General features: G+C 45.8%; 1 protein-coding gene across 2 annotated transcripts in view; it reads left to right on the top strand.

Annotated features, from left to right (window-relative positions):
- The window catches only part of mcf2la (mcf.2 cell line derived transforming sequence-like a), a 673365-nt gene that overhangs the window by 155419 nt on the left and 490641 nt on the right, over positions 1 to 27305 (top strand). For both annotated transcript variants that reach the window (XM_070894133.1, XM_070894134.1), the window contains exon 10: positions 10770 to 10889. In XM_070894133.1, coding sequence (XP_070750234.1) covers positions 10770 to 10889 — 120 coding nt within the window. The remainder of the gene's footprint in view (positions 1 to 10769; positions 10890 to 27305) is intronic.

The raw sequence follows: 27305 nt of genomic DNA, 5'->3' as shown, positions 1-27305 counted from the left end.
ACCCTCTCCCTCAGTCTCCCTCCCTCCATCCTGAAACCTGCTGTGCATCAGCCAGAGCACTCCACACCTTCAGTGTACCGTTCCATGAAAATTGCATCTAATCAGCGCTTGAGTGCTAAACCTGCAGATTTCTGTTTTAGTGCCTCCATCATGGTGATCAGCAATTGGCCTCAAAATTGCATGCTAAAACCAGACTTTCAAAAAGGCGTGTCTTGTTGGCACAGCACTCAATTAGCAACCGTTTTCACCCTTTCACCAAAATAAGCCCTTAAATGTTTTAAGTGCATCACCACTCGATATTGGGTATAATGTCTGATGTTTGGATTTTAATTTGCTGCTGAAGGATCTAAGGGTTAACCTATCAGGCAAGAGCAATCTCAGCAAGAACAATAACTTACATGGCTGGTGGAATGGGCGGACACGTGGCAGATGAAATTTAACACAGAAAAGTGCAACATTTTACATTTTGGTTGAAAGAATGAGGAGAGAAAATAGAAACTAAAGGGTACAATTTTAAAGGGGGTGCATGAACAGAGAGACCTAGAGATATATGGGCACAAATCGTTGAAGGTGGCAGGGCAGGTTAAAAAAGCTTATGGGATCCTGGGCTTCATGAATAGAGCTATAAAGCATGGCAATTATGATGAACCTGTATAAAACACTGGTTCTACCTCAACTGGAATATTATGTCCAATTCTGGGCACTGCACTTTAGAAAGGACGTTGAAGGCCTTAGAGAGGGTGCAGAAAAGATTTACAAGAATGATTCCAGGGATAAGGGACTTCAGTTACATGGATAGCCTGGAGAAGCTGGGGTTGTTCTCCTTGGAGCAAAGAAGATTGAGAGGAGATTTGATAGAGGTGTTCAAAATCATAAGGGTTCCGGACAGAGTAGATAGAGAGAAACTGTTCCCATTGGCAGAAGGGTTGGGAACCAGAGGACACAGATTTAAGGTGATTAGCAAAAGAACCAAAGGCAACAGAAGAAAAACTTTTTTTATGCAGCGAGTGGTTACATCTGGAATTCACTGCCTGAAAGGGTGGTGGAGGCAGATTCAATTGTGGCTTTCAAGAGAGAATTGGATAAGTACCTGAAGGAAAAACATTTTAAGGGCTATGGGGAAAGGGAACACAAGGGTGATGGGCGAGCATGACTTGGTGCGAGTTAGGAAACAGGCAGCAGAGTTTTGGATGTGCTCAAGTTTATGGAGGGTACAAAGTGGGAGGCCGGCCAAGAGAGCATTGGGATGGTCATGTCTAGAGGTAACAAAGGCATGGATGAGGCTTTCAGCAGCAGATGGGCTGAGGCAGGAGTGGAGCCAATTGTTGTTACAGAGGTCTTGTAGGAGTAGCGTAGGCCAGGGGTTCTCAAACATTTTGCATTTGATGACCCCCTCCCGTGTTATAAAAATTCCACGGACCCCCGTAACACAACAAAGTATTTTTTCTGTATAAAAATAAGTTATACAATTAAACGTATATATTTATTATCATTTTTGTTTTACTTATTGAGGGGAAATTTCCAGTCGGAGGCTTTCTTTGGATGACTGCCTCCAACCCGAAAACTTTTTGCGAAACACCTGGTGGTCCCGGAGGTGCCTTTGATTGCGGTCGGAGCCTTCATTCGATGCGCCGTGTTGGGGAGATAGCTTCCCTGTACTTACGAAAATGCTGGAGTCACGTGGGCCTAGACCACCAACCACTAGATAATAATGGGAACTCCGTTTTTACAAGTTCCCATTACTATCAATGAGAAAACCCTCCTAAAACAAGAATCACAATAAATAAAAACTACAACTCACATATTTAAAAGTAATTGAAATTAAAGTTAATTAAATGTTTTAGAAACAAAATATTTGGGGGAATTTTGTTTTAATGTGTTTCAATGGGGTTTAAAATAAACTTACTTTAATGGACAGGGTTTTTAACATAAAAATTTATGATTAAATGTAATTTTTACGTTTTAAAACTCTTATGCTGGTAAAAGTAAGCTATGCGCCTACTTTTACCAGGTGTAAAAGTTTGAAGGGCATTCGCTGGGCATGACTTGGGCAAATAGCCCAACTTCTCTCGCGCGGATGTCCTTCTCCCAGGGATGCGGACCATCTGTCTAGAGAAATCTTGACAGATCGGAAAAACCTATTCTTGGCGCATACGCATCGCGCCCCGAAAACCGGCTATTGCGCGGCCACACCGGGTCTGTGTGCACTTCGCACGGACACGGCGAGGCTGGAGTTTTCGGCACAATGTGAAACTTGTTGCTGGTGCTGAGCAACAATTTTGTCAAGACATGGAGGCACCTTCGACAGAAATGTGTAAAATGTAGGAAATGATTAACCAAAAAGTCAAAATATGCATGTAGAGACCAGGTCTGAAAGGGGGAACAGTAAACCAAAAGCTACAAAATTAGTAAAAGGGGTGGAAATGATTAACCAAATACCAAAAACAATATGCAGAGAAAAAGAGTACTGCCCTCTACAGGTGGGCGCCTGGAATACCTTGGTTAATGATTTCCCATTGTCCATTTCTCCCAATTCATACGGTCGCAATCAGATATGTTTTGCTCCGGAGTTCTGAGTGCGATTCACTTTCGGAGTGGCTCGTTGGAAAGCGCTGGGGCTGCCGCTGCTCTGGCCCTGGCCCTGATCGAGTAAGGAAAGAGGGTGAAACGGCAACTCCACGACCGGGCGATGGTGTCGACCCGGTGTTCCGTTAATAACTTAGGGTCAAAACATTGGCTCTCCTCCCGGTCAGTGGCAGGTGAAAGGGCTTGCTAAGCTGGAAAAGCCAGTAGCGAGTTTGTGTGTCCGTGCCTTTGCCGGATGGAGTGACAGCAGTAAAGCAGAAAGACCGCTTTCCATCTGATAAATTGGCAGGCTCACGGCGACCGCCGTGGCTGCATCATTTAGACTAGCCAGGGCAAAGAGGCACCTAATGATACTGGAACTAACCCCGTCGGTCACCGGGTAGCTGGGTGGTGGTCCCCGAAACCTATAGAGGTGAACCTGTTAAACTGCAGGGACCAAGGCAGTTCCCATTACTATCAATGAGAAAACCCTCCTAAAACAAGAATCACAATAAATAAAAACTACAACTCACATATTTAAAAGTAATTGAAATTTAAGTTAATTAAATGTTTCAGTTCACCAGTCAGCAGTTCTGGGGCGCTCTAGTCGGACACGTTTTGCCCCAGAGTTCCGAGTCTGTTTTGGCAGACCCCTTGAAACCTTCTCGCGAACTCTCGGTTGAGAGTCCCTGGTGGCCCAAGACTGCCCAAAATGGCGCATCTGGGAAGGTGCTGAGCACCTCAAATCTCGTCGCCGAGAGCATGCAGAAATCAAGCACAGGCAACGGAAGGAGCGTGTGGCAAACCAGACTCCCCACCCACCCTTTCTTCAAGCACTGTCTGTCCCATCTATGACAGAGACTGTAATTCCTGTATTGGACTGTACAGTCACCTGAGAACTCACTTTTAGAGTCTTCCTCGATTTTGAGGGACTGCCTATGAATGATGATGATGTAGGCGGTTTTGGTGATGGAGAGGATATGTGGTCGGAATCTCAGCTCGGGATCAAAAATAGAACACCAAGTTTGCGTACGGTCTGGTTCAACCTCAGACAGTGGCTCATGAGCGGGATGGAGTCGGTGGCTAGGGAACGGAGTTTGTGGCAGGGACTGAAGACAATGGCTTCGGTCTTCAGTCCCTGTCACAAACTCCGTTCCCAGGCCACTGACTCCATCCCGCTCACTAGCCACTGTCTTGAGGTTGAACCAGATAGTTTCGATCTTCCCAATATTTAATTGGGAGAAATTTCTGTTTATCTAATACTGGATGTCGGATAAGCAGTCTGACAATTTAGAGACTGTGAAGGGGTCGAGAGAGGTGGTAGTGAGGTATAGCTGGGTGTCGTCAGCGTATATATGGAACTTGATGTGTTTTCGGATTATGTTGCGGAGGGGCAGCATGTAGATGAGAAATAAGATGGGGTAAAGGATAGATCTTTGGGGGACACCAGAGGTAACGATGGGGGAGCGAGAAAGGAAGCCGTTTTAGGTGATTCTCTGGCTATGACTGAATAGATAAGAATGGAACCAGGCGAGTGCAGTCCCAACCAGGTGGACGAAGGAGGAGCGGCGTTGGAGAAGGATGGTGTGGTCAACAGTGTCAGAGGCTGCAGACAGGTCGAGAAGGATGAGGAGGAATAGTTTACCATGGTCACATAGAATATAATTTGTGACTTTGATAAGGGCCGTTTCAGTGCTGTAGCAGGGGTGGAAACCTGATTGGAGTTGCGGGGAAAATGGGCACGGATTTGGGAGGCAACACATTCAAAGACTTTGGAAATAGGGCAGTAGTTTGCAAGGATGGAGAGGGTCAAGGGTGGGTTATTTGAAAGGGGTGATGATGGCAAATTTGAAGGGGAGGGTGACAGTTCCTGCGGAGAGGGAACTGTTAACAATATCAGCTAACATGGAGACCAGGAAGGGAAGTTGGGTGGTCAGCAGTTTGGTGGGAATAGGGTTGAGGGAACAGGAGGTGGATCTCATGGACAACATGATCTTGGAGAGCACTTAAGGGGAGATGAGAGAAACTAGGGAAAGATAATATTTCACAGCTAGTGCAGGGGAACCTTAAGGGAAATTTGACTTGGTGGTTTAGGGGAAGTGAGGGAAAAGGTAGCTGAATGGATGGTCTCGATCTTAGTGACAAAGAAGTCCATGAGCTCCTCACACTTGTTACAAGTGAGGGTAGAGGGGGCAGAGGAGAGGGGTTTAAGCAGACAGGCATAGATTTTAGGCTTTTAGGATTTTGGGGCATTAATGACGCCAGGGCAGTCCTTATACCGCCCAGAAAAAGTTTGCGCCTCGGTCAGCAATATTCACCAGCTGGGCCCTGAGTATGGGGCGGAGCGCTAGGCCGGCTGAGCATGGGAAAATCCCGAGCTAAATAGTCGGCCTGGGAGCGCTCTGAGAGAGGCCTGGAGAGAAAAAAATCCTGTTTAAAACCCACCAAGATCATTCCCAATCCATAGCCCACGCCACCACAACATAAATGAACAAAAACAATAAAAGAAAAAACAGTCACACTTACCTGAAGTCAGCATTACTTACCTCATTACAGCTGCTACAGCTTGGAATGGCTGCTTTCACAGACGTTTACACCAGGGTCGGACGGGACTCAAAAATCGAGCTGGTGTCACAACCAGGGGCGTTGCACACCGGCTCGCCTCTTCCAGGTGGTAATGACCTGCGCCCCACCGAAACCGGCCCTGAAAATCCTGACAGGGCGCTGGAAGCTGGCCGCCCGCCTGGAAGAGCTCACAATTCCCGTCCCTCCAGGGCGAAAACAGAGGCGGACAGGAGCAAAAAACCCAGCCCACAGTTTGTAGCGGAGAAGCGAAGCCACGGCTTTCTTTGCCTTCCAGGATGATCTTTGAATAATGAGAAATTTTGGCCGAGGAGAGCAGGACCTGATCGTGCTTGATGCAGTTCAGCCAGATCTTGCAATGAATGGCTAAACCAGTTATCTGCTGTAAATGTTCAAGTTTATGCCCCTTGGACTTAAGGGAGCAGAGATGAGGGCTGTACCAGCAGGGAAAGAGAGTAATGGTTTTAATAGGAAAAGGGCATCAAAAGTGGAGGTGAGGGTATGATTGAGCAGATCGATGGTTCAGAAATGTGGGGGGCCAAAGGCTAGATAGTTGGGAATTCGAAAGGGCCATTGTAAGTGACTTTACAAAGTGGCACATGTGAACAACTAGTATGAGGGGGAAAGGGAAGAGAGCAGTTGAAGAAGTTGTAAACAGAGGTGAAGAGAAGGGTCTTTGGCAGAGTTTTGAAGGTGTGGAAGAGAATTCAAGAGGGAAATAAGCTCCAGGAATGAATTTCAGAAGGTGAAAGCATTCTAGCTGACGGAGGTTCATTCCTGTTCATTTGACAGGTCTGTTACATTAATGTTGCTGTTCTACTTGTGTTGCTCTAGATTGTTTTGCCCCTGCATCTTCAACCACTCTCACAGATGAGTCTCAACTCCTTGTGTAAATTTTGAATTTTATTTATAACCTTAGTACTCCCTCTGACCCTGAGCAGAGACAACAACCTCAGAAACTGATATCTAAGCACCTTATTCAATTACCGAATGACAATATGCAGCTTCAAGATAATACTTCCAACTTTGGAATGCGGCACAGAACATGGGGTGATCAAGCTGTCGTTCTGGGAAAGGTGGAGTGTCTACCAAATTGATTCTTCCGTTTCTCTTGTGTGTAAGTGTCAACACTCAGTGGTTAGCTATCCACTGAGTGCCTTTACGCTCTCCTGTTGGCATTACCTCATTTTCCCTTTTTATATAATTGGAAGCGGGCATGATCGATATCTTATAAGGAGATAGTCTTTGTTTCCCTCCTCTGGCTTCTTAATATGGGAGGATAGACGTACCAATGTCAGTGTTCTCGCTCAGGCCAACATCCCCAGCATTGAAGCACTGACCACACTCGACCACCTCCGTTGGATGGGCCACATCATCCACATGCCCGACTCGAGACTCCCTAAGCAAGTGCTCTACTTGGAACTCCTACATGGCAAGTGAGGCCCAGGTGGGCAGAGGAAATGTTTCAAGGACACCCTCAAAGACTCCTTGATAAAGTGAACCATCTCCACCGGCACCTGGGAATCCCTGGCCCAAGACCACCCTAAGTGGAGGAAGAGCATCCGGGAGGGCACTGAGCATCTTGAATCTCATCGCCGAGAGCATGCAGAAATCAAGCGCAGGCAGCGGAAGGAGCCTGCGGCAAACCCGGCTCCCCAACCACACTTTCCTTCAACCATTGTCTGTCCTACCTGTGACAGAGACTGTAATTCCCACATTGGACTGTACAGTCACTTGAGAACTCACTTTTAGAGTGGAAGCAAGTCTTCCTCGATTTTGAGGGACTGCCTATGATGATGATGGGTATATGGATTTGCTTTTTTTTGGCCAATTCTGCTGATGTAGATAAAGTTCCAACCTTTGTTACCTTTGTTCTTATTTTGTTTCCTGATGTGGTTATCTTTTAGCAGCAAAGCCCAAATGCTAATATGTTCAATCATTGTTGACTCAGCAATACCACCAGGTTATCTTTCCTTTAATTCAAATGGTTATTTGTTCAAAGAACTCTACGACGAAGAATTCTGGATCCTATATCTGTAGCTAAGCTCTTAATATCGAAATAAGCTTCCAATAAGATGCCCAGGATAACAAATAGAAAAAGCATTTTTGTTTGTTACTGGAATTATCCGATAGGAACTCCCTCCCATCTTCAATAAGCAGCAGAGCATCAGTATATTCAACCTCATTTTAGATTTAAGCTGTAAAGCAAATTTTTTTAACAGTGAACAAATGAAAAACTAATATAATACACATCTGTACGTTTACAGTAGAAATCCTTTCACCCAGCTCCTCAATAATCAATAAACAGTTAACAATTGCAATCTAAAAGCTAATCTTTTCTTTTGTAGTGAGGTTTATTTTCTTCTTGTACTTCTTCCCAATGTAGCAGCTTTGCTAATACAAACTATGGGCAAAACATTTGTTTAAGCGCTACAGGTACCATTTTGGAATGAAAATGATGTCCGGGCCGCGCCGGACGCCATCTTGGTGAGGGCATCAGTGTTGGGAGCATGCACCAGAGGTATGTAGAGTAGGCAGATCGTGACATCAATCAGTGTGCAACACTGATTTGACACCAGCATTGCCATTTTCGTCCTCAACGCTGGAACTAACGTGCATTCAGCAGCTGCCCCCACCAGTGATATTTAAAGAGATCATCAACCACTCGCGGGTCAGTTGCTGAATAATTTCTGATGGCTCTGGGTAAGTTTGTGGAAGTTTTCTAAAGCTTTCTAAAGTTGGTTAAAGTTGCTAAGGTGACAGGGAGTGGTGCTGCAAGCGGAGAAGGCCTTGCTTCTGACTTCAAGACCACTTGCTCCCAGTCATGGGGGCTCTAGTTGACAACTCTCTTGGCTTCCAGCATGACGGGGAGATGGAGCAGAGGCAACAAAGAAGAGGACAAGCTGCTCGCAGAAGGAGGAGGATGGGGAGAAGGGCACTCAGCAGGAGGTCTTGACCATGTAAGGTCTTCGGAGAGCAATTCTCTTACCTCAACCTGAGCCAGGAACAGTGTGCGCTTTACAAAGGAGATGCTCACAGAACTCTGCCACCTCTTGTAACCTGACCTGTAGCCTCACACCAGGGCAAAGACAGCACTGCCAGTGGCTGTAAAGGTGATTATGGCCCTGAATTTCTTAGTGTTGGGATCTTCCAGGCTGGATCAGTCGACATCTGTACCATCTCCCAATTCGCCGTCCACTGCTGCATAAGAGAGGTGACAGGAGAGTGGACTTCATTGTCTTCTCTCTGACCAGAGAGAAGCAGGATGAGTGTGCAAGTGGGTTTGCCAGGATAGCGTCTTCCCATGGTGACGAGCGCCATCATCTGCAGGCAGGTGGCTTTGTGAGCACCATATCTAAATGCTGAGATGTACCGCAACCACAAAGGTTACCGTTCACTGAATGTGCAGTTGGTGTGCGACCATGCTCAGCACAGGGATGATGTCAGAAAGCATTTCTTCACACAAAGGGTCTCGTGCAGATCCAGACTATTTGCAGCCTCAGTATCGTATTCAACCTCAAAATGAGCATTCAACCCCATATTCAGTCCATCACAAAGACTGTCTTTTTAACATCCTCAACACCTGCCCTCCTCCACTCCTACCTCAGTCTGCCTGCTGCTGAAATTCGCGATGATGCCTTTTTCACCTCTAGTCTCAGATATTCCAATGCTGTCCCTTTCTCCAATTCTGTAAACATCTGCTCATCCAAAACTCTGCTGCCCATAACCTAATGTGCACCAAGTTCTGCTCAACCATCACGCTTGTGCTCGCTGACCTGCATTGGCTCCTGGCCCTCCCAATGCCTCAGATTTAACATTCTCATCCTTGTGTTTCAATCCCTTCATAGCCTCGCCCTTCTCTATCTCTATAACCTCCATAAGAACATAAGAACATAAGAATTAGGAACAGGAGTAGGCCATCTAGCCCCTCGAGCCTGCTCTGCCATTCAACAAGATCATGGCTGATCTGGCCGTGGACTCAGCTCCACTTACCCGCCCACTCCCCGTAACCCTTAATTCCTTTATTGGTTAAAAATCTATCTATCTGTGATTTGAATACATTCAATGAGCTAGCCTCAACTGCTTCCTTGGGCAGAGAATTCCACAGATTCACAACCCTCTGGAAGAAGAAATTCCTTCTCAACTCGGTTTTAAATTGGCTCCCCCGTATTTTGAGGCTGTGCCCCCTAGTTCTAGTCTCCCCAATCAGTGGAAACAACCTCTCTGCCTCTATCTTGTCTATCCCTTTCATTAATTTAAATGTTTCTATAAGATCCCCCCTCATCCTTCTGAACTCCAACGAGTAAAGACCCAGTCTGCTCAATCTATCATCATAAGGTAACCCTCTCATCTCCGGAATCAGCCTAGTGAATCGTCTCTGTACCCCCTCCAAAGCTAGTATATCCTTCCTTAAGTAAGGTGACCAAAACTGCACGCAGTACTCCAGGTGTGGCCTCACCAATACCCTGTACAGTTGCAGCAGGACCTCCCTGCTTTTGTACTCCATCCCTCTCGCAATGAAGGCCAACATTCCATTCGCCTTCCTGATTACCTGCTGCACCTGCAAACTAACTTTTTTGGGATTCATGCACAAGGACCCCCAGGTCCCTCTGCACCGCAGCATGTTGTAATTTCTCCCCATTCAAAAAATATTCCCTTTTACTGTTTTTTTTCCAAGGTGGATGACCTCACATTTTCCGACATTGTATTCCATCTGCCAAACCTTAACCCATTCGCTCAACCTATCTAAATCTCTTTGCAGCCTCTGTGTCCTCTACACAACCTGCTTTCCCACTAATCTTTGTGTCATCTGCAAATTTTGTTGCACTACACTCTGTCCCCTCTTCCAGGTCATCTATGTATATTGTAAACAGTTGTGGTCCCAGCACCGATCCCTGTGGCACACCACTAACCACCGATTTCTAACCCGACAATGCCTCCTGAACTCTCCATTCCTCTAACTCTAACCGCTTGGGTATTCCAGACTTCCCTTTAGCCCCTCAGTGGTGGCTGTGCATTCAGCCACTTCCTTTCCTCAAACCTTCTGTTTCTTCATCTCTTTCTTTAAAGACCCTCCTGAAAGCACAGCTCTTTGATCAATCTTTTGGTCACCTCCTAATATTGTCTCCTTTGATTCAGTGTCCAATTTGATTAATTACTCTTCTGTGAAGCGCCTTGGAACAAGTTTCTATGTTAAAGTTAAGGAATTATATAAATACAAGTTATAGTTATTGTATGTTGCATTCTGCAGCGAGGACTCTGAGCACTCGCCTGATTTGCCAATATTCATTTCTCCAGTGATCCAGTTCACTGGAGAAATGTCCCCCAGCACGCAGTCAAGAAAGAAACTGTGGAGACTTCATGAGCTGGGTAAAAGGAGCTCACTAGCAGATTTAGCCAGCAGGGTCATACCCTCCTTTTGATGAATGAAGATGCATCTGCCAACGCTTTCAGCACATCTTTGCAAAACATCAAAAGAAACATTCAAATTTCCAACAAATGCAAGCTGGAATAAAAGTGTAGTAATTGGAAATATGCAATATCAAAATACATGACCATCCAAACCTATGTCTGATTCGGAGGACTTATTTAATGTATCTCTTACTTCCTTGTTGTTTTAGGTCAAGACAGCTTTGGATATTATAACAGAACGGCACAATAGCTTTACAGATATCGGAAACAGCTTGTCCCATGTGAACCACATTGTCAGGGACCTTTGCAGTCTTGAAGAAAAATCTCAGGTAATTGTTGTAATACAGTCTGGATCCTGTTAAAATGTAATCTAGGAATTTTTGTGTTTCAGGATCTTTTGACCATTTTTCCACAAGAAGGATTTGGCAATGAGTTATATTGAAGTGGTGTGCTTTACTAAAGTGTGTTTGCTCAGTTAACATTCTCCCTAGTGCCATGCACTGCTTACAGCCATGCCACTGAGATAGAAGTGTTTGATTAATGCATGACACAGGCATTGAAGGTGTGCTCCACACCAGCAGGTACAATAACTAACTTATGATCTCATCTCCATCTCCCATCGGCCATTCATACCAAATATTAGGAAAGGTAGAACATATCAAAGCCCAGGACAGGGTTTTTTGTTGAGAATCCAGTCGTGGGGCGGTGGGATTGTGGGAGGAAGCAGGTTAATTGAAAAGCCTGCTTCCCAACCGCTGGTCGGGAGAAAAGGTGGAGGAATGGCCTCCCACCTCGCTTCTTGTCAAAAAGTGGCATAGGTCAATCAGGATAGTCTTCTGAGAGAAAGACGAGAAAGGACTGGGCAGATTATTGTAAGGCTAGTGCCATCCAAGTCTGCTTCAATGGTGGACTGACCAAATCAAGTATTAGGCAGCCTGCTCGCCAGGGGCAGGATATTATTTATTGGTGCAAAAAGCCCGGTTTCTTCTTTCCGTGGGCGTTCGACTAAGAACAGGAGAAAAGATGCGCACTGACCTTTTGGTCGAACGCTCACGAGATCCCGGTCCTGAGGCCTCCTCGTCTTGTGCAACGGAATGCGTTCACATTGGGACATCCGTAGGAGTTACCTGGGCCTGGACACCCAATCATGGTAAAGTATTTTCTCATTCATAGTAATAGGAGTTTTGTAATTCTGAAACTCCTATTAATATGAATGAGAAACACACCCAAACACTACATAAAGTATTAAAAAAATACCTCATATAAATCCATTATAGAAATTAAAGTTGATAGAAATGTTTGTGAAAAAAAATATTTGGCGATTTAAAAAAAAGTTTTAATTATGGTTTAAAATAAAATTACCTGACTGGGTAGGGTTTTTAACATAAATATGTATTTTTTAAGTTTATAATATGTTATTGATATGTTTTTAAACTCCTACGCTGGTAAAAGTAGACTTTGTGCCTGCTTTTACCAGGCGCAAGAGTTTTAAGGATATTCGCGGGGCAAGAGATGGGCAAATAGCCCAATCTCCGCCGTGGAATTGTCCTTCTCCCCGAGATGCAGTCATCTGTCAAGCCAAAAACTTGACAGATTGGAAAAACCAGTTTTCGGCATATGTGCATTGCGTGCCGAAAACTGGCTTTTCCAATGCCTTCCCGGGTCCGTACACACTCCGTATGGAACCGGGCAGGCCGGAATTTCAGGGCATTTATTTTTCTTGTTCATGAAAATGAGTTTGAAGTGCCCCCTTTTTCTAAACTCTCCTACCAGCGGATATAGTCTCTATCTACCCTATCAAATCCTTTAATCATCTTAAAGGCCTCAGTTAGAGCACCCCTTAATTTTCTCTACTCAAGGGAAAACTAACCTTGTCTATGCAACCAGTCCTCATAATTTAAGGACGTGCTTATTTTACTGCAAAAATGGCCACCGTGCTCCACCCTTTGTCTATGATTGGTCCCCTTGGAGGATAAGACACACCCTGAAATTTCACAGGAATGTGTAACTGGAACTGCCCATCCCAAGGTCTCACTTACTTTGGAAATTGTAACTCGATCCACTTTGACTTCCTGAAGTGACAGAGGACAGAGCTCCCCAGAAGACAGCAAGGACCACCAGCCAAAGTCCCGTACCCCAGTCCCAATGCTTCCCTCCCCCAGCTGGTGCCTTATCCCAGTCCCAGTGCATCCCTCCCCCTGCCAGTGCCTTATCCCAGTCCCAGTGCATCCCTCCCCCAGCCGGTGCCTTATCCCAGTCCCAATGCACCCCTCCCCCAGCCAAACTCCCGTACCCCAGCGCAAGTGCTTGTGTCCCCCAGCCGAAGTGCCTTACCCCAGTCCAAGTACATCCCTCCTCCCCCACCCACTCCACCATAGACGGGGCATTGTGTACGGATTGTTAACAGGTTTATTGGGTATGAAGTGAATAGTGACAGTGTCGTGATTTCTGGATATCATCCACTCCAACAATGTCCCTTGTGGAATGTGATCTGAGTTCCCTCTCTCTCCTCCGATCCCCCTCCCCACACCCGTGTCTCTCCCCACCAGCGTGTCTCTCTCCCCCAGCCTCTCTCTCTCTCCCTGTCTCTCTCTCTCACTCTTTCTCTCCGCCCCTCCTCTAACTCTCTCCCTCCCCCCAGCCTCTCTCTCTCCCCCTCGCGCCTCTCTCTCTCTCTCCCCCAGTCTCTCTCGCCCCAGTCTCTCTCTCTCTCTCTCTCTCTCACAGTGTTTCTCTTTCTCTCTTTCCCCCAGTCTCTCTCTCTCTCTCTCCCCCACTCTCTCTCTCTCTCTCTCTCCCCAGTCTCTCTCTCTCTCTTCCTCCCTCCCATCCCCCGCCTCTCTCTCTCCCCCCTCTCTCTCTCCCAGTGTCTGTCTTTCTCTCTCTCCCAGTCTCTCTCTCTCCCCCAGTGTCTCTCTTTCTCTCTATCCCCCAGTCTCTCTCTCTCTCTCTCTCTCGCTCTCTTCCTCCCCCCCTCCCCCGCCTCGCTCTCTCCCCCAGTCTCTCTCTCTCCCCAGTCTCTCTTCCTCCCCCCCTTCCCCGCCTCTCTCTCTCCCCCAGTCTCTCTTTCCCCCAGTCTCTCTCGGCCCCCCGCCGCTTCTCTGCTCGCTGCCGCCACTGTCGGCTGCCCACAGGCCCTCTCGCCACCACGGCCGCCGCTCTTGGCCCCTCAAGAGGGGTCGGGGTCTGGGGGGTGGGAGAGAGTTGGGGGGAGGGGGTAGAGTCGGGGCCTAGCGAGTCCTAGGGGAATCACTGGCGGAAGAGAGTCAGGGCCTCAGCGGGGTCTCGGGCCTCAGGTCCTGCTTCTCAGCACCACGTGGAGGAAATGATTCGGGGCTGGGAGGGGACGAGGGGCAGAGCTTGACAGGGGAAGTGGCTTGTTGCTTGTCTGTCAAAAAAAGTGCAGTACAAATAGTTGCCACCATAATTTAACCCTTTTAATTCTGGTATCATTCTGGTGAATCTGCTGCATTCCAAGGCCAATATATCCTTCCTGCACTAAGTATTGTCACAATGTCGTCTAGATATTGTTAGAATACATTCTAGATAGTGTTATATTGTAATCTAGATATTGTCACAATATAATCTAAATATTGTCATAATATTATCGAGATATTGTCACAGTGTTATCGAGATATTGTCACAGTGTTATCGAGATATTGTCAGTGTTGTCGAGATATTGGCACAATGTAATCTCGATATTGGCACAATGTAATCGAGATATTGTCACAATATAATCGATATTGCCACAATATAATCAAGATACTGTCAGTGTTATCGAGATATTGTCACAATGATATTGAGGTATTGCGACAATTTATTCTAGATATTGTCACAATGTTATTTGGATATTGTCACAATGTTATCACGATGTGTCACAGTGTTATCGAGATATTGTCAAGGGGTTATTTAGACATTGTCACAATGTTATCTAGATATAGACTAGAGAAGTCTTTTTTTAGATCTAGTATTGTGCGATGAGAAATGGTTAAATAATAACCTTGTAGTAAAGGGGCCCTTAGGGAAGAGTGAACATAATATGATCGAATTTTACAATATGTTTGAAAGGGATTTCGTTAAATCCGAAACTAGGGTCTTAAATCTAAACAAAGGAAGCTACATAGGTATGAGGGGAAAGTTGGCTAAGGTAGATTGGGAAACTACATTAAAATGTATGACGGTAGATAAGCAATGGCTAGCATTTAAAGAATTAATACACAATTTATAACAAACATACATTCCTTTAGGGTACAAAAACCCCCACAAGAAAAGTGTCCAACCGTGGCTAACAAGGGAAGTTAAAGATAGTATTCGATCAAAGAAAGAGTCTTATAATGTTTCCTAAAAGAGCAGTAAGCCTGAGGATTGGGAGAATTTTAGAATTCAGCAAAGGAGAACCAAGAAGTTGATCAAGAAAAGGAAAATAGAATGAGAGTAAACCAGCGAGAGATACAAAGACAGACTGTAAAAGTATGTAAAAAGGAAAAGATTAGCAAAAGTAAACCTGGGTCCCCTACAGGCTGAGACAAGGAGAAATTATAATGGGGAATAAGGAAATGTCAAAGAAATTTCACAAATACTTTGTGTCTGGCTTCACGGAAGAAGACATGAAAAACCTCCCGGAAATAGTGGACTACCAGGGTCCAGTGAGAATGAGGAACTGAAAGAAATTAGTATTGGTAAAAAAATAGTACTGGAGAAATTAATGGGACTTAAAGCCGATAAATCCCCTGGACCTGATGGCCTACATCCTAGGGTTTTGAAACATGTGACTATAGAGATAGTGGATGCATCGGTTGTCATCATCCAAAATTCCATAGATTCTAGTAAGGTTCCTACAGATTGGAAAGTAGCACACGCAACCCCGCTATTTAAGAAAAGAGGGAGTGAGAAAATGAGGAACTACAGACCAGCTAGCCTGACATCAATAGTAAGGAAAATGCTAGAATTTATTATTAACAATGTGGTAACAGGGCACTTAGAAAATAATAATAGGATTGGGCAGAGTCAACATGGATTTATGAGAGGGAAATCATGTGACAAATCTGTTGGAGATTTTTGAGGTTGTAACTAGCAGTTGTGGTGTATTTGGATTTTCAGAAGGCATTCGATAAGGTGCCACACAAGAGACAATTGAACAAAATTAGGGCTCATGGGATTAGGGGTAATATACCAGCATGGATTGAGGATTGGTTAATGGACATAAAACGGAGGTACGAATAAATGGGTCATTTTCGGGTTGGTAGGCTGTAACTCGTAGGGTGCCGTAAGGATCAGGGCTTGGGCCCCAGCTATTCACAATCTATATCAATGATTTGGATGAGGAGACCAAATGTAATATATCCAAGTTTGCTGATGATTCAAAGTTAGGTGGGAATGTAAGTTGTGAGGAGGATGCAAAGAGACTTCAAAGGGATATAAAGTGAGTGGGCAAGAACATAGCAAAAGGAATATAATGTGGAGAAATGTGAAGTTATCCACTTTGGTAGGAAAAATAGAAAAGCAGAGTATTTTTTAAATGGTGAGAGATTGGGAAACGTTGGTGTCCAGAGGGATCTGGGTAGCCTTGTACATGAATCACTGAAAGTTAATAGCAAGCAATTAAGAAAACAAATGGTATGTTGGCCTTTATTACAAGAGGATTTGAGTATAAGAGTAAAGACGTCTTACTGCAATTATGTAGGGCCCTGGTGAGACCACACCTGGAGTATTGTGTACAGTTTGGGTCTCCTTACCTAAGGAAGGATATACTTGCCATTGAGGGAGTGCAATGAAGGTCCACCAGACTGATTCCTGGGATGGGTGGATTGTCCTATGAGGAGAGATTGAGTAGACTATGCTAGAGTTTATAAGAATGAGAGGTGACCTCATTGAAACATAAAAAATTCTTAGAGAGCTTGATAGGGTAGATGCAGCGAGGATGTTTCCTCTGGCCAAGGAGTCCAGAACCAGGGGTCACAGTCTCAGAATAAGGGGTCAGATATTTAGGACTGAGATGAGGAGAACATCTTCATTCAGGAGGGTGTGAATCTTTGGAATTCTGTATCCGAGAGGGCTCTGGAGGCTCAATCTTTGAATATATTCAAGACAGAGATCGATAGATTTTTGGATATTAAGGGAATCAAGGGATATGGGATAGTGCAGGATAATGGAGTTGAGGTAGAAGATCAGCCATGATCTCACTGAATTGCGGAGCAGGCTCGAGGGACCGAATGGCCTACACCTGCTCTTAATTCTTATGTTCTTATATTGTCACAAGTTTATCTAAATATTGTCACAATGTTATCTCAATATTGACACAATATCATCACGATATTGTCACAATGTTATCTAGATATTGTCATAATATAATCTTGAATAGTGTCGCAAGGTAATCAAGATTTTGTCACAATGATGTCGAGATATTGTCACAATCTTATCACATTATTGTCACAATGTTATCGAACTGTTGGCCCAGAAATTCCTCTGGGGGTCTTCCCGCGGGCAATTGCCTCCTCGCTGAATTTTTTTAACGAATTTACCTGGTGGTCTAGGAGGCGCCCTGATTTCCGATGGGGTGGACTTCTCCTCCCGCGCTGCAAAGCGCGCTCCCGTGCAGAGGGTCCCGACGCAGAAGATGCAGTCAAGTGTGACTGCTCAGCTAATCAGCTAGGTATTTTACAGCTTCCCATTAATAGCACTGAGACTCGCGTATCTATGAGTTCTCAGTGCTATTAATGGGAACAAAAGCAATCACACAAAATAATAAAAAATAAAAAACAGACCACACATATTTGAAATTAATTGAAATTAAAGTTATTTTGTCTTATAAAAATAAAATGTTTTCCTGATTTTTAAAAAAGTTTTTTTAATTATGGTTAAAAATAAACTTACCATAGTGGGGAGGGTTTTTAAACAATAAACCATGTGTTTATCATTTTATTTTACAATTGTTTTAGTGTGTTTTAAAACACTTGCACCTGTAAAAGTAGGCAATGCACCTGCTTTTTCAGGCGCAAGATTTTTGAGGACAATTGCTGGGCAAGGTATGGGTAAAAGCCGTACAAATGTCCTCGCTCCCGATCTGGTTACGATCTGAAAACCGGCTTTTCCGATGCCTACCCGGGTCCGTAGAAACTTCGTATGGGCCCAGGACGTCAAAAGTTCTGCCCCAATGTCACAATGTTATGAGATATTGTCGCAGTGTTATCGAGATATTGTCGCAGTGTTATCGAGATATTGTCATAGTGTAATCTAGATATTGTCACAATGATATCAAGATATTATCACAATGATATCATGATATTGTCACAATGTTTTTGAGATATTGTCACAATGATATTGAGATACTGTCACAATTTTATCGAGATATTGTCAATGATATTGAGATGTCACAAAGTTATTGAGATATTGTCAGTGTTATCAGGTATATAGGTATATATACAATGTATTCTAGATATTACATAGAAACATAGAAAATAGGTGCAGGAGTAGGCCATTCGGCCCTTCGAGCCTGCACCACCATTCAATAAGATTATGGCTGATCATTCACTTTAGTACCCCTTTCCTGCTTTCTCTCCATACCCCTTGATCCCTTTAGCCATAAGGGCCATATCTAACTCCCTCTTGAATATATCCAATGAACTGGCCTCAACTACTCTCTGCGGTAGAGAATTCCTCAGGTTAACAACTCTCTGAGTGAAGAAGTTTCTCCTCATCTCAATCCTAAATGGCTTACCCCTTATCCTTAGACTATGTCCCCTGGTTCTGGATTTCCCCAACATCGGGACCATTCTTCCTGCATCTAACCTGTCTAGTTACGTCAGAATTTTATATGTTTCTATGAGATCCCCTCTCATCCTTCTAAACTCCAGTGAATACAGGCCTAGTCAATCCAGTCTCTCCTCATATGTCAGTCCTGCCATCCCGGTAATCAGTCTGGTGAACCTTCGCTGCACTCCCTCAATAGCAATAACTTACTTCCTCAGATTAGGAGACGGAAACTGAACACAATATTCCAGATGAGGCCTCACTAAGGCCCTGTACAACTGCAGTAAGACCTCCCTGCCCCTATACTCAAATCCCCTAGCTATGAAGGCCAACATACCATTTGCCTTCTTCACCGCCTGCTGTACCTGCATGCCAACTTTCAATGACTGATGTGCCATGACACCCAGGTCTCATTGCACCTCCCCTTTTCCTAATCTGCCGCCATTCAGATAATATTCTGCCTTCGTGTTTTTGCCACCAAAGTGGATAACCTCACATGTATCCACATTATACTGCATCTGCCATGCGTTTGCCCACTCACCCAACCTGTCCAAGTCACCCTGCAGCCTCTTAGCGTCCTCCTCACAGCTCACACCGCCACCCAGCTTAGTGTCATCTGCAAACTTGGAGATATTGCACTCAATTCCTTCATCTAAATCATTAATGTATATTGTAAATAGCTGGGGTCCCAGCACTGAGCCCTGCGGCACCCCACTAGTCACTGTCTGCCATTCTGAAAAAGACCCGTTTATCCTGACTCTCTGCTTCCTGTCTGCCAACCAGTTCTCTTCCAATGTCAGTACATTATTCCCAATACCATGTGCTTTCATTTTGCACACCAATCTCTTGTGTGGGGCCTTGTCAAAAGCCTTTTGAAAGTCCAAATGCACCACATCCACTGGTTCTGCCTTGTCCACTCTACTAGTTACATCCTCAAAAAATTCTAGAAGATTTCTCAAGCATGATTTCCCTTTCATAAATCCATGCTGACTTGGACCGATCCTGTCACTGCTTTCCAAATTTCATCTTTAATAATTGATTCCAGCATTTCCCCCACTACTGATGTCAGTGTTATCGAGATATTGTCACATTGTATTCTGGATATTATCACAATGTTATCGTGATATTGTGATATTGTCACAATCGTATCGAGATATTGTCACAATATAATCTAGATACTGTTCGAATGTATTCTAGATATTGTCACAATGATATTGAGATATTGTCACAATCTTATCACAATATTGTCACAATGTTATCGAGATATTGTCAGTATTATCGAGATATTGTCACAATGTTATCTAGATATTTTACAATGTTATCGAGATATTGTCACAATTTAATCTAGGGTCTGAATTTTCGCTTGTGCCTCTGTTAGCGCCCCGGATGCAAAATTAGGCTCGAACGCCTCACTAGGTGGGACTGCACTCGCCCAGTTCCATTCTTATCTATCTAATCATAGCCAGAAAATCTCCTACAATGGCTTCTCTTCCCACTCCCGCATCGTTACCTCTGGTGTCCCCCAAGGATCTGTCTTTCGTCCCCTCTTATTTCTCATTATGCTGCCCCTTGGAGATATCATCCGAAAACACGGAGTCAATTTCCACATGTACGCTGACGACATCCAGCTCTACCTTTCCACCACTTCTCTCGATCCCTGCTTGGTATCTAAATTGTCAGACTGCTTGTCCGACACCGAGTACTGGATGAGCAGAAATTTTCTCCAATTAATTATTGAGAAGACCGAAGCCATTATCTTTGGTCCTCGCCACAAACTGCGTTCCCTAACTACTGCCTCCATCCCTCTCCCTAGCAGTAATCTGATGGTGAACAAGACTGTTCGCAACCTAGGTGTCATATTTGCCCCGAAATAAGTTTCCAGCCACATAACTAAAACCGCCTTTTTCATCCTCCGTAACATGGCCCGCCTCCGCCCCTGTTTCAGCTCTTCTGATGCTGAAACCCTCATTCATGCCTTTGTTACCTCTGAACTTGACTACTCCAACTCACTCCTGACCAGCTTCCACATTCCACACTACGTAAATTTGAAGCCATCCAAAACTCAGCAGCCCATGTACTATCTCGCACCAAGTCAAGGTCACCCATCACCCCTGTGTTTTCTGACCTACATTGGCTCCCAGTTAAACAATGCCTCGATTTCAAAATTCTCATCCTTATTTACAAATCACTCCATGGACATGCCCCTCCCTATCTCTAATCTTTTTCAACTTCATAATCCCACAAGATGTCTGTGCTCCTCAAATTTTGGCCTCATGAACATCCCTCATTATAACTGCTCAACCATCAGGGGCCGTGCCTTCAGCTGCCTGAGTCCTAAGCTCTGGAACTCCCTCCCGAAACCTCGACGCTTCTCTACCTCTCTTTCCTCCTTTAAGACGTTCGTTAAAACCTACCTCTTTAGACAAGCTTTTGATCATTTGTCTTAATTTCTTCTGTGGCTCGGTGTCAAATTTATCTGTTTGTCTGTAACACTGTTGTGAAGCACCTTTGGGACGTTTTACTAGTTTAAAGGCGCTATATAAATAAAAGTTATTATTATTATTAAACGCCAGGCCGCAAGAAAGGTCTAAAAAACTAGGCATTCCCAAGGTGCGGCAGGCGGTATTGGCAGCGTTTTTAAATGGAAGGATGAGGATCCTATATCGCAGGTCACATTTTCCAATCCTCTCTGGCTTCAGGTGTGGTGCAAGAGAACTCGAGGACTGCTAATGTGGTATTTTTGTTTAAGAATAGAGAAAGGGATAGACCGAGTAATTACAGGCCAGTCAGCCTAACCTCGGTGGTGGGAAAATTATTGGAAAAAATTTTGAAGAACAGAATAAATATTCGTTTAGAAAAATGGATTATTCAAGGAGAGTCAGCGCGGATTTTTAAGGTAAGGGCGTGTCTGACTAACTTGATTGAATTTTTTGAGGAGGTAACAAGGAGGGTCGATGAGGGTAGTGCATTTGATGTAGTGTATATGGTGTTTACCAAGGCTTTTGACAAGGTCCCACATGGCAAACTGGTCACAAAAGTAAAAGCCCATGGGATCCATGGCAAAGTGGCAAGTTAGATTCAAAATTGGCTCAAAGGCAGGAAGCAGAGGGTAATGATTGATGGGTGTTTTTGTGACTAGAAGGCTGTTTCCAGTGGGGTTCCGCAGGGCTCAGTACTAGGTCCCTTGCTTTTTCTGGTATACATCAATGATCGAGACTTGAATATAGGGGGTATGATTAAAAAGTTTGCAGATGATACTTAAATCGGCTGTGTGCTTGATAATGAAGAGGAAAGCTGTAGACTGCAGGAAGATATCAATCAACTGGTCAGGTGGGCAGAACAGTGGCAAATGGAATTCAATCAGGAGAAATGTGAAGTAATGCATTTGGGGAGGGCGAACAAGCTAAGGGTATACACATTACATGGTAGGACACTGAGAAGTGTAGAGGAACAAAGGGACCTTGGAGCGCATGTCCACAGATCCCTGAAGGTAGCAGGCCAGGTAGATAAGGTGGTTAAGAAGGCATACGGAATGCTTGCCTTTATTAGCTGAGGCATAAACTATAAGAGCAAGGGAGTATTATGCTCGAACTATATGAAACATTGGTTAGGCCACAGCTGGAGTACTGCGTGCAGTTCTGGTCACCACATTACAGAAAGGATGTGATTGCACTGGAGAGGGTACAGAGGAGATTTACGAGGATGTTGCCGGGAGCGGACAATCTTAGCTATGAGGACAGATTGGATAAACTGGGTTTCTTTTCCTGGGAACAGAGGTGGCTGAGGGAAGACCTCATTGAGGTGTAGAAAATTATGAGGGGCCTAGATAAAGAGGATACGACGGACCTATTTCCCTTAGCAGAGGGGTCAACAACCAGGGATCATAAATTCAAAGTAATTGGTAGAAGGTTTAGAGGGGATTTGAGGGGAAATTTCTTTCCCCAGAAGGTGGTGGGTGTCTGGAACTCATAGAAACATAGAAAATAGGTACAGGAGTAGGCCATTCAGCCCTTTGAGTCCGCACCACCATTCAATATGATCATGGCTGATCATGCATTTCAGTATCCAATTCCTGCTTTCTCTCCATACCCCTTGATCCCTTTAGCCATGAGGGCCACGTCTACACCCTTTTGAATATATCTAGCGAACTGGCCCCAACAACTTTCTGTGGTAGAGAATTCCACATGCCCACACCTCTCTGAGTGAAGAAGTTTCTCCTCATCTCGGTCCTAAATGGCTTACCCCTTATCCTTAGACTGTGACCCTGGTTCTGGACTTCCCCAATATCGGGAACATTCTTCCTGCATCTAACCTATCCAATCCCATCAGAATTTTATATTTTTCTATGAGATCCCCTCTCATTCTTCTAAATTCCATTGAGTACAAGCCTAGTCGATCCAAGCTTTCTTCATATGTCAGTCCTGTCATCCCGGGAATCAGTTTGGTGAATCTTTGCTGCACTCCCTCAATTATAAGAATGTCCTTCCTCAGATTAGGAGACCAAAACTGTTGTGTATCTGTAAAGCATGCACTCCCATGTTCCGCCACCAACGAGTGCATCCCCTGAAGTCTCAAGGGATCCCAGCATCCCTTGGGAGCACTGTATATAAGCTGGCCCCTAAGGCCTGTTCCTCACTCTGGAGTGTCTTAATAAAGACTGAGGTCACTGTTACTTTAACCTCCTGTTTGCAGTCTCATCTGTGTTAGGAACACAATAACTGGCGACGAGTATATGAATCCAACGCAAAGATGCAGCAAACTGTGGGCATTCTGGAGATGTTCTCAGAGGGTGAGGACTGGGAAGCCTATGTCAAACAGCTAGACCAGTACTTTGAAGGCAATGAGCTGGACGGAGAAGGAAGCGCTGCAAAAAGGAGAGCGGTCCTCCTCACGGTCTGCGAGGCACCGACCTACAGCCTCATGAAGAATCTTCTGGCTCCGGTGAAACCCACAGATAAGTCGTATGCGGAGCTGTGTACACTGGTTCGGGAGCATCTTAACCCGAGGGAGAGCGTGCTGATGGCGAGGTATCTGTTCTACACGTGCTAGCGATCTGAAGGTCAGGAGTGGCTAAGGCGACTTGCAGGACAATGTGAGTTTGATGGCTAACTGGAGCAAATGCTCAGAGACTTTTTTGTACTGGGCATTGGCCACGAGACCATCCTATGAAAACGTTTGACTGTAGAGACACCGACCCTCAGTAAGGCCATTGTGATAGCACAGGCATTTATGTCCACCAGTGATAACATCAAACAAATCTCTCAGCACACAAGTGCTAGCAATGTTCATAAATTAACTGGAAATGTATTTGCGAGCAGAAATGTACAGGGCAGAAACCATGAGTCTGCAACTGCCAGCAGGCCTCAGGTGACCCAGATGACTCAAGAGTTCGCAACAAAGGACGAATGCAAGGCAATTCACACCTTGTTGGCGTTGAGGAGGCTTCTATTCAGCCTATTCATGTCGCTTCAAAGGATATGTTTGCAAGAGCTGTGGAACAATGGGGCACCTCCAACGAGCTTGCAGACGAGCTGCAAGCTCTGCAAAACCTGCTAACCACCACGTGGCAGAGGAAGATCGGTCCATGGTGGATCAAAGCAATTTCGCGCCTCAGAGAGAGGAGGCAGATGCTGAAGTACACGGGGTGCACACATTTTCGACGAAATGTCCACCTCTAATGCTAAATGTAAAATTGAATGGCTTACCCGTAACCATGAAACTGGACATTGGCGCTAGCCAATCCATCATGAGTAAAAAGATGTTTGAGAGACTGTGATGCAACAAGGCACTCAGACCAGCCCTGAGCCCCATCCACACGAAATTGAAAACGTACACCAAAGAGCTTACCACTGTCCTGGGCAGCGCCATAGTCAAGGTCACCGACGAGGGCACGGTGCAAGAACTGCCACTTTGGATTGTCCCGGGCGATGGCCCCACACTGCTAGGAAGGAGCTGGCTGGGCAAAATCTGCTGGAACTGGGATGATATCTGAGCACTATCACATGTCGATGAGGCCTCATGTATCCAGCTTCTTAACAAATTTCCTTCCCTTTTTGAGCCAAGCATTGGAAACCTTTCCGGGGCGAAGGTGTGGATTCACTTGGTCCCAGAGGCACGACCCATTCACCACAAGGCGCGAGCGGTACCTCACATGATGAGGCAAAGCTGGACAGGCTGCAACGCGAGGGCATCATCTCCCCAATGGAATTCAGTGAGTGGGCCAGCCCGATTGTTCCAGTACTCAAAAGTGATGGCATGGTCAGGATTTGCGGCGATTATAAAGTAACTATTAATCGTTTCTCGCTACAGGACCAATACCCGCTATCTAAGGCAGACGACCTATTTGCGACACTGGCAAGAGGCAAGACGTTCACCAAACTCGACCTGACTTCGGCTTACGTGACGCAGGAGCTGGAGGAGTCATCGAAGGGCCTCACCTGCGTCAACACACACAAGGGACTGTTCATCTACAACAGATGCCTATTTGGAATTCGGTCAGCTGCAGCGATCTTCCAGAGAAACATGGAGAGCCTACTCAAGTCGGGACCACGCATGGTGGTTTTTCAGGATGACATATTGGTCACAGGTCGGGACACTGTCGAGCACCTACAAAACCTGGAGGAGGTCCTCCAGCGACTGGATCGCGTAGGGCTGCGGCTGAAGAGGTCGAAATGCATCTTTATGACAACAGAAGTGGCGCTTTTAGGGAGAAAGATCGCGGCGGACGGCATTCGGCTCACAAACGCCAAGACAGAGGCTATCAGGAACGCGCCCAGGCCACAGAACGTCACGGAGCTGCGATCGTTCCTGGAACTCCTCAACTATTTTGGTAACTTCCTACGGGGTTGAGCACCCTCTTAGAGCCCCTACATGTGTTATTGCATAAAGGTGAGAACTGGATATGGGGAAAAAAACAAGCAATTGCTTTTGAGAAAGTCAGAAACATTTTATGCTCTAACAAGCTGCTTGTATTGTATAACCCGTGTAAAAGACTTGTGCTAGCATGTGATGCGTCATCGTACGGAGTTGGGTGTGTACTACAACAGGTTAACGTTGCGGGGAACTTGCAACCTGCCGCGTATGCCTCCAGGAGCTTGTCTAAGGCCGAGAGGGCCTACAGCATGATTGAGAAAGAGGCATTAGCGTGTGTGTTCGGGGTAAAGAAAATGCATCAGTACCTGTTTGGCCTCAAATTTGAGCTGGAACCTGATCACAAGCCCCTCATATCCCTGTTCGCTGAAAACAAGGGGATAAATACTAGTGCCTCAGTCCGCATACAAAGGTGGGCACTCGCGCTATCAGTGTATAATTACATCATCCGCCACAGGCCAGGCACCGAGAACTATGCGAATGCTCTCAGTCGGCTACCATTGCCCACCATGGGGGTGGAAATGGCGCAGCCTGCAAACTTGTTGATGGTGGCGCAGCCCGCAGACTTGTTGATGGTCATGGAAGCGTTTGAAAATGATAAATCACCTGTCATGGCCCGCCAGATTCGAACTTGGACCAGCCAAGATCCTCTGCTGTCCCTAGTAAAAAACTGTGTACTGTATGGGAGCTGGGCCAGCATCCCCGTTGAAATGCAAGAGCTAATCAAGCCGTTCCAGTGGCGAAAGGACGAGCTGTCCATTCAGGCAGACTGCCTGTTGTGGGGTAACCGCATAGTGCTACCCAAACAGGGCAGGGAGACGTTCATCTCGGATCTCCACAGCACACACCCGGGTATAGTAATGATGAAAACGATAGCCAGATCCCACGTATGGTGGCCCGGTATCGACGCTGACTTAGAGGAGTCCTGTGTACGGCAATGCAGCGTATGTGCTCAGTTGAGCAATGCGCCCAGAGAGGCACCACTAAGTTTGTGGTCCTGGCCCTCCAGACCATGGTCGAGGATCCATGTCGACTATGCGGGCCCATTTCTCGGTAAAATATTCCTCGTGGTGGTGGATGCTTTTTCAAAATGGACTGAATGTGAAGTAATGTCAGGAAGCACCGCCATCACCACCATTGAAAGCCTGAGGGCCATGCTTGCCACTCACGGCCTGCCTGCCATATTGGTCAGTGACAACGGGCCATGTTTCATAGTGCCGAATTTAAAGAATTCATGACCCGCAATGGGATCAAACATGTCACCTCGGCCCCGTTTAAACCAGCCTCCAATGGGCAGGCAGAGCGGGCAGTACAAGCTATCAAACAGAGCCTTAAACGAGTCACAGAAGGCTCACTCCAAACCCGCCTGTCCCTAGTACTGCTCAGCTACCGCATGAGACCCCAGTTGCTTACACGGACAATGCATGAGGCAGCCTCTGCAACACTCACAGCAAGTGTGTCTATGCTCTGGGGGATCCTACCCAATGTACCCATGAGCATTTCCATGTTCTCCTTTCACATTGCCACCAAGTCCAGGTCCACGTTGGACTGTTCTTCAGCAGGACTTCTGTGCTGACTCACCCACCGGGGAACCGGCCTCTGAGCTTCCCCTCCTGCTCGACATTGCTGTAGGCCACTGGGGCCAGGAGCCTCAGAATCCTCAATCCCCAGGAAATCGCCTTCGTCCCCAGATATTGTGTCCGCAGACGGTGCGACTGTTGGGCTATGAGGTTCAGGCAGCACACTTTCATCCCATCCTTCATTGTCTCCTCCGTGGCCAGATGTAGATGCCTCATGGGAAGGCTGGCGCACTTGTGGTTGGTCATCTGTAAGCAGAAAACAACAGACATGTGGTTAGCCGCAGGTTAGGCGGCAGGGTGATAGCAGAAAGGTGGCATTGGACATGTAGGTGTAAAGGGGGGGTCAATAAAGTCACATCAGTCGCAAGTTCCATTTACATACCCTCATTACCCGAAGGGGGCTCGGTATCGCCCCCGGCCACTGTGCGAACTGGGGTGCCCTTGAGGGCCGAGACTCGCTGCTCCAGCTTGGTCAACTCCAGCAGCTGCGGCTGTCCGTCTCCTGTTCATTGTTGCTCCCGTCTAATATGGGAGAGATTGGCCTGC

This window comes from Pristiophorus japonicus, chromosome 11, assembly GCF_044704955.1.
Source record: "Pristiophorus japonicus isolate sPriJap1 chromosome 11, sPriJap1.hap1, whole genome shotgun sequence".
NCBI classification, from domain to species: Eukaryota; Metazoa; Chordata; class Chondrichthyes; family Pristiophoridae; genus Pristiophorus; species Pristiophorus japonicus.
The sequence above is the reverse complement of the archived record's forward strand: the minus strand, read 5'-3'. Positions and strand labels throughout refer to the sequence as shown.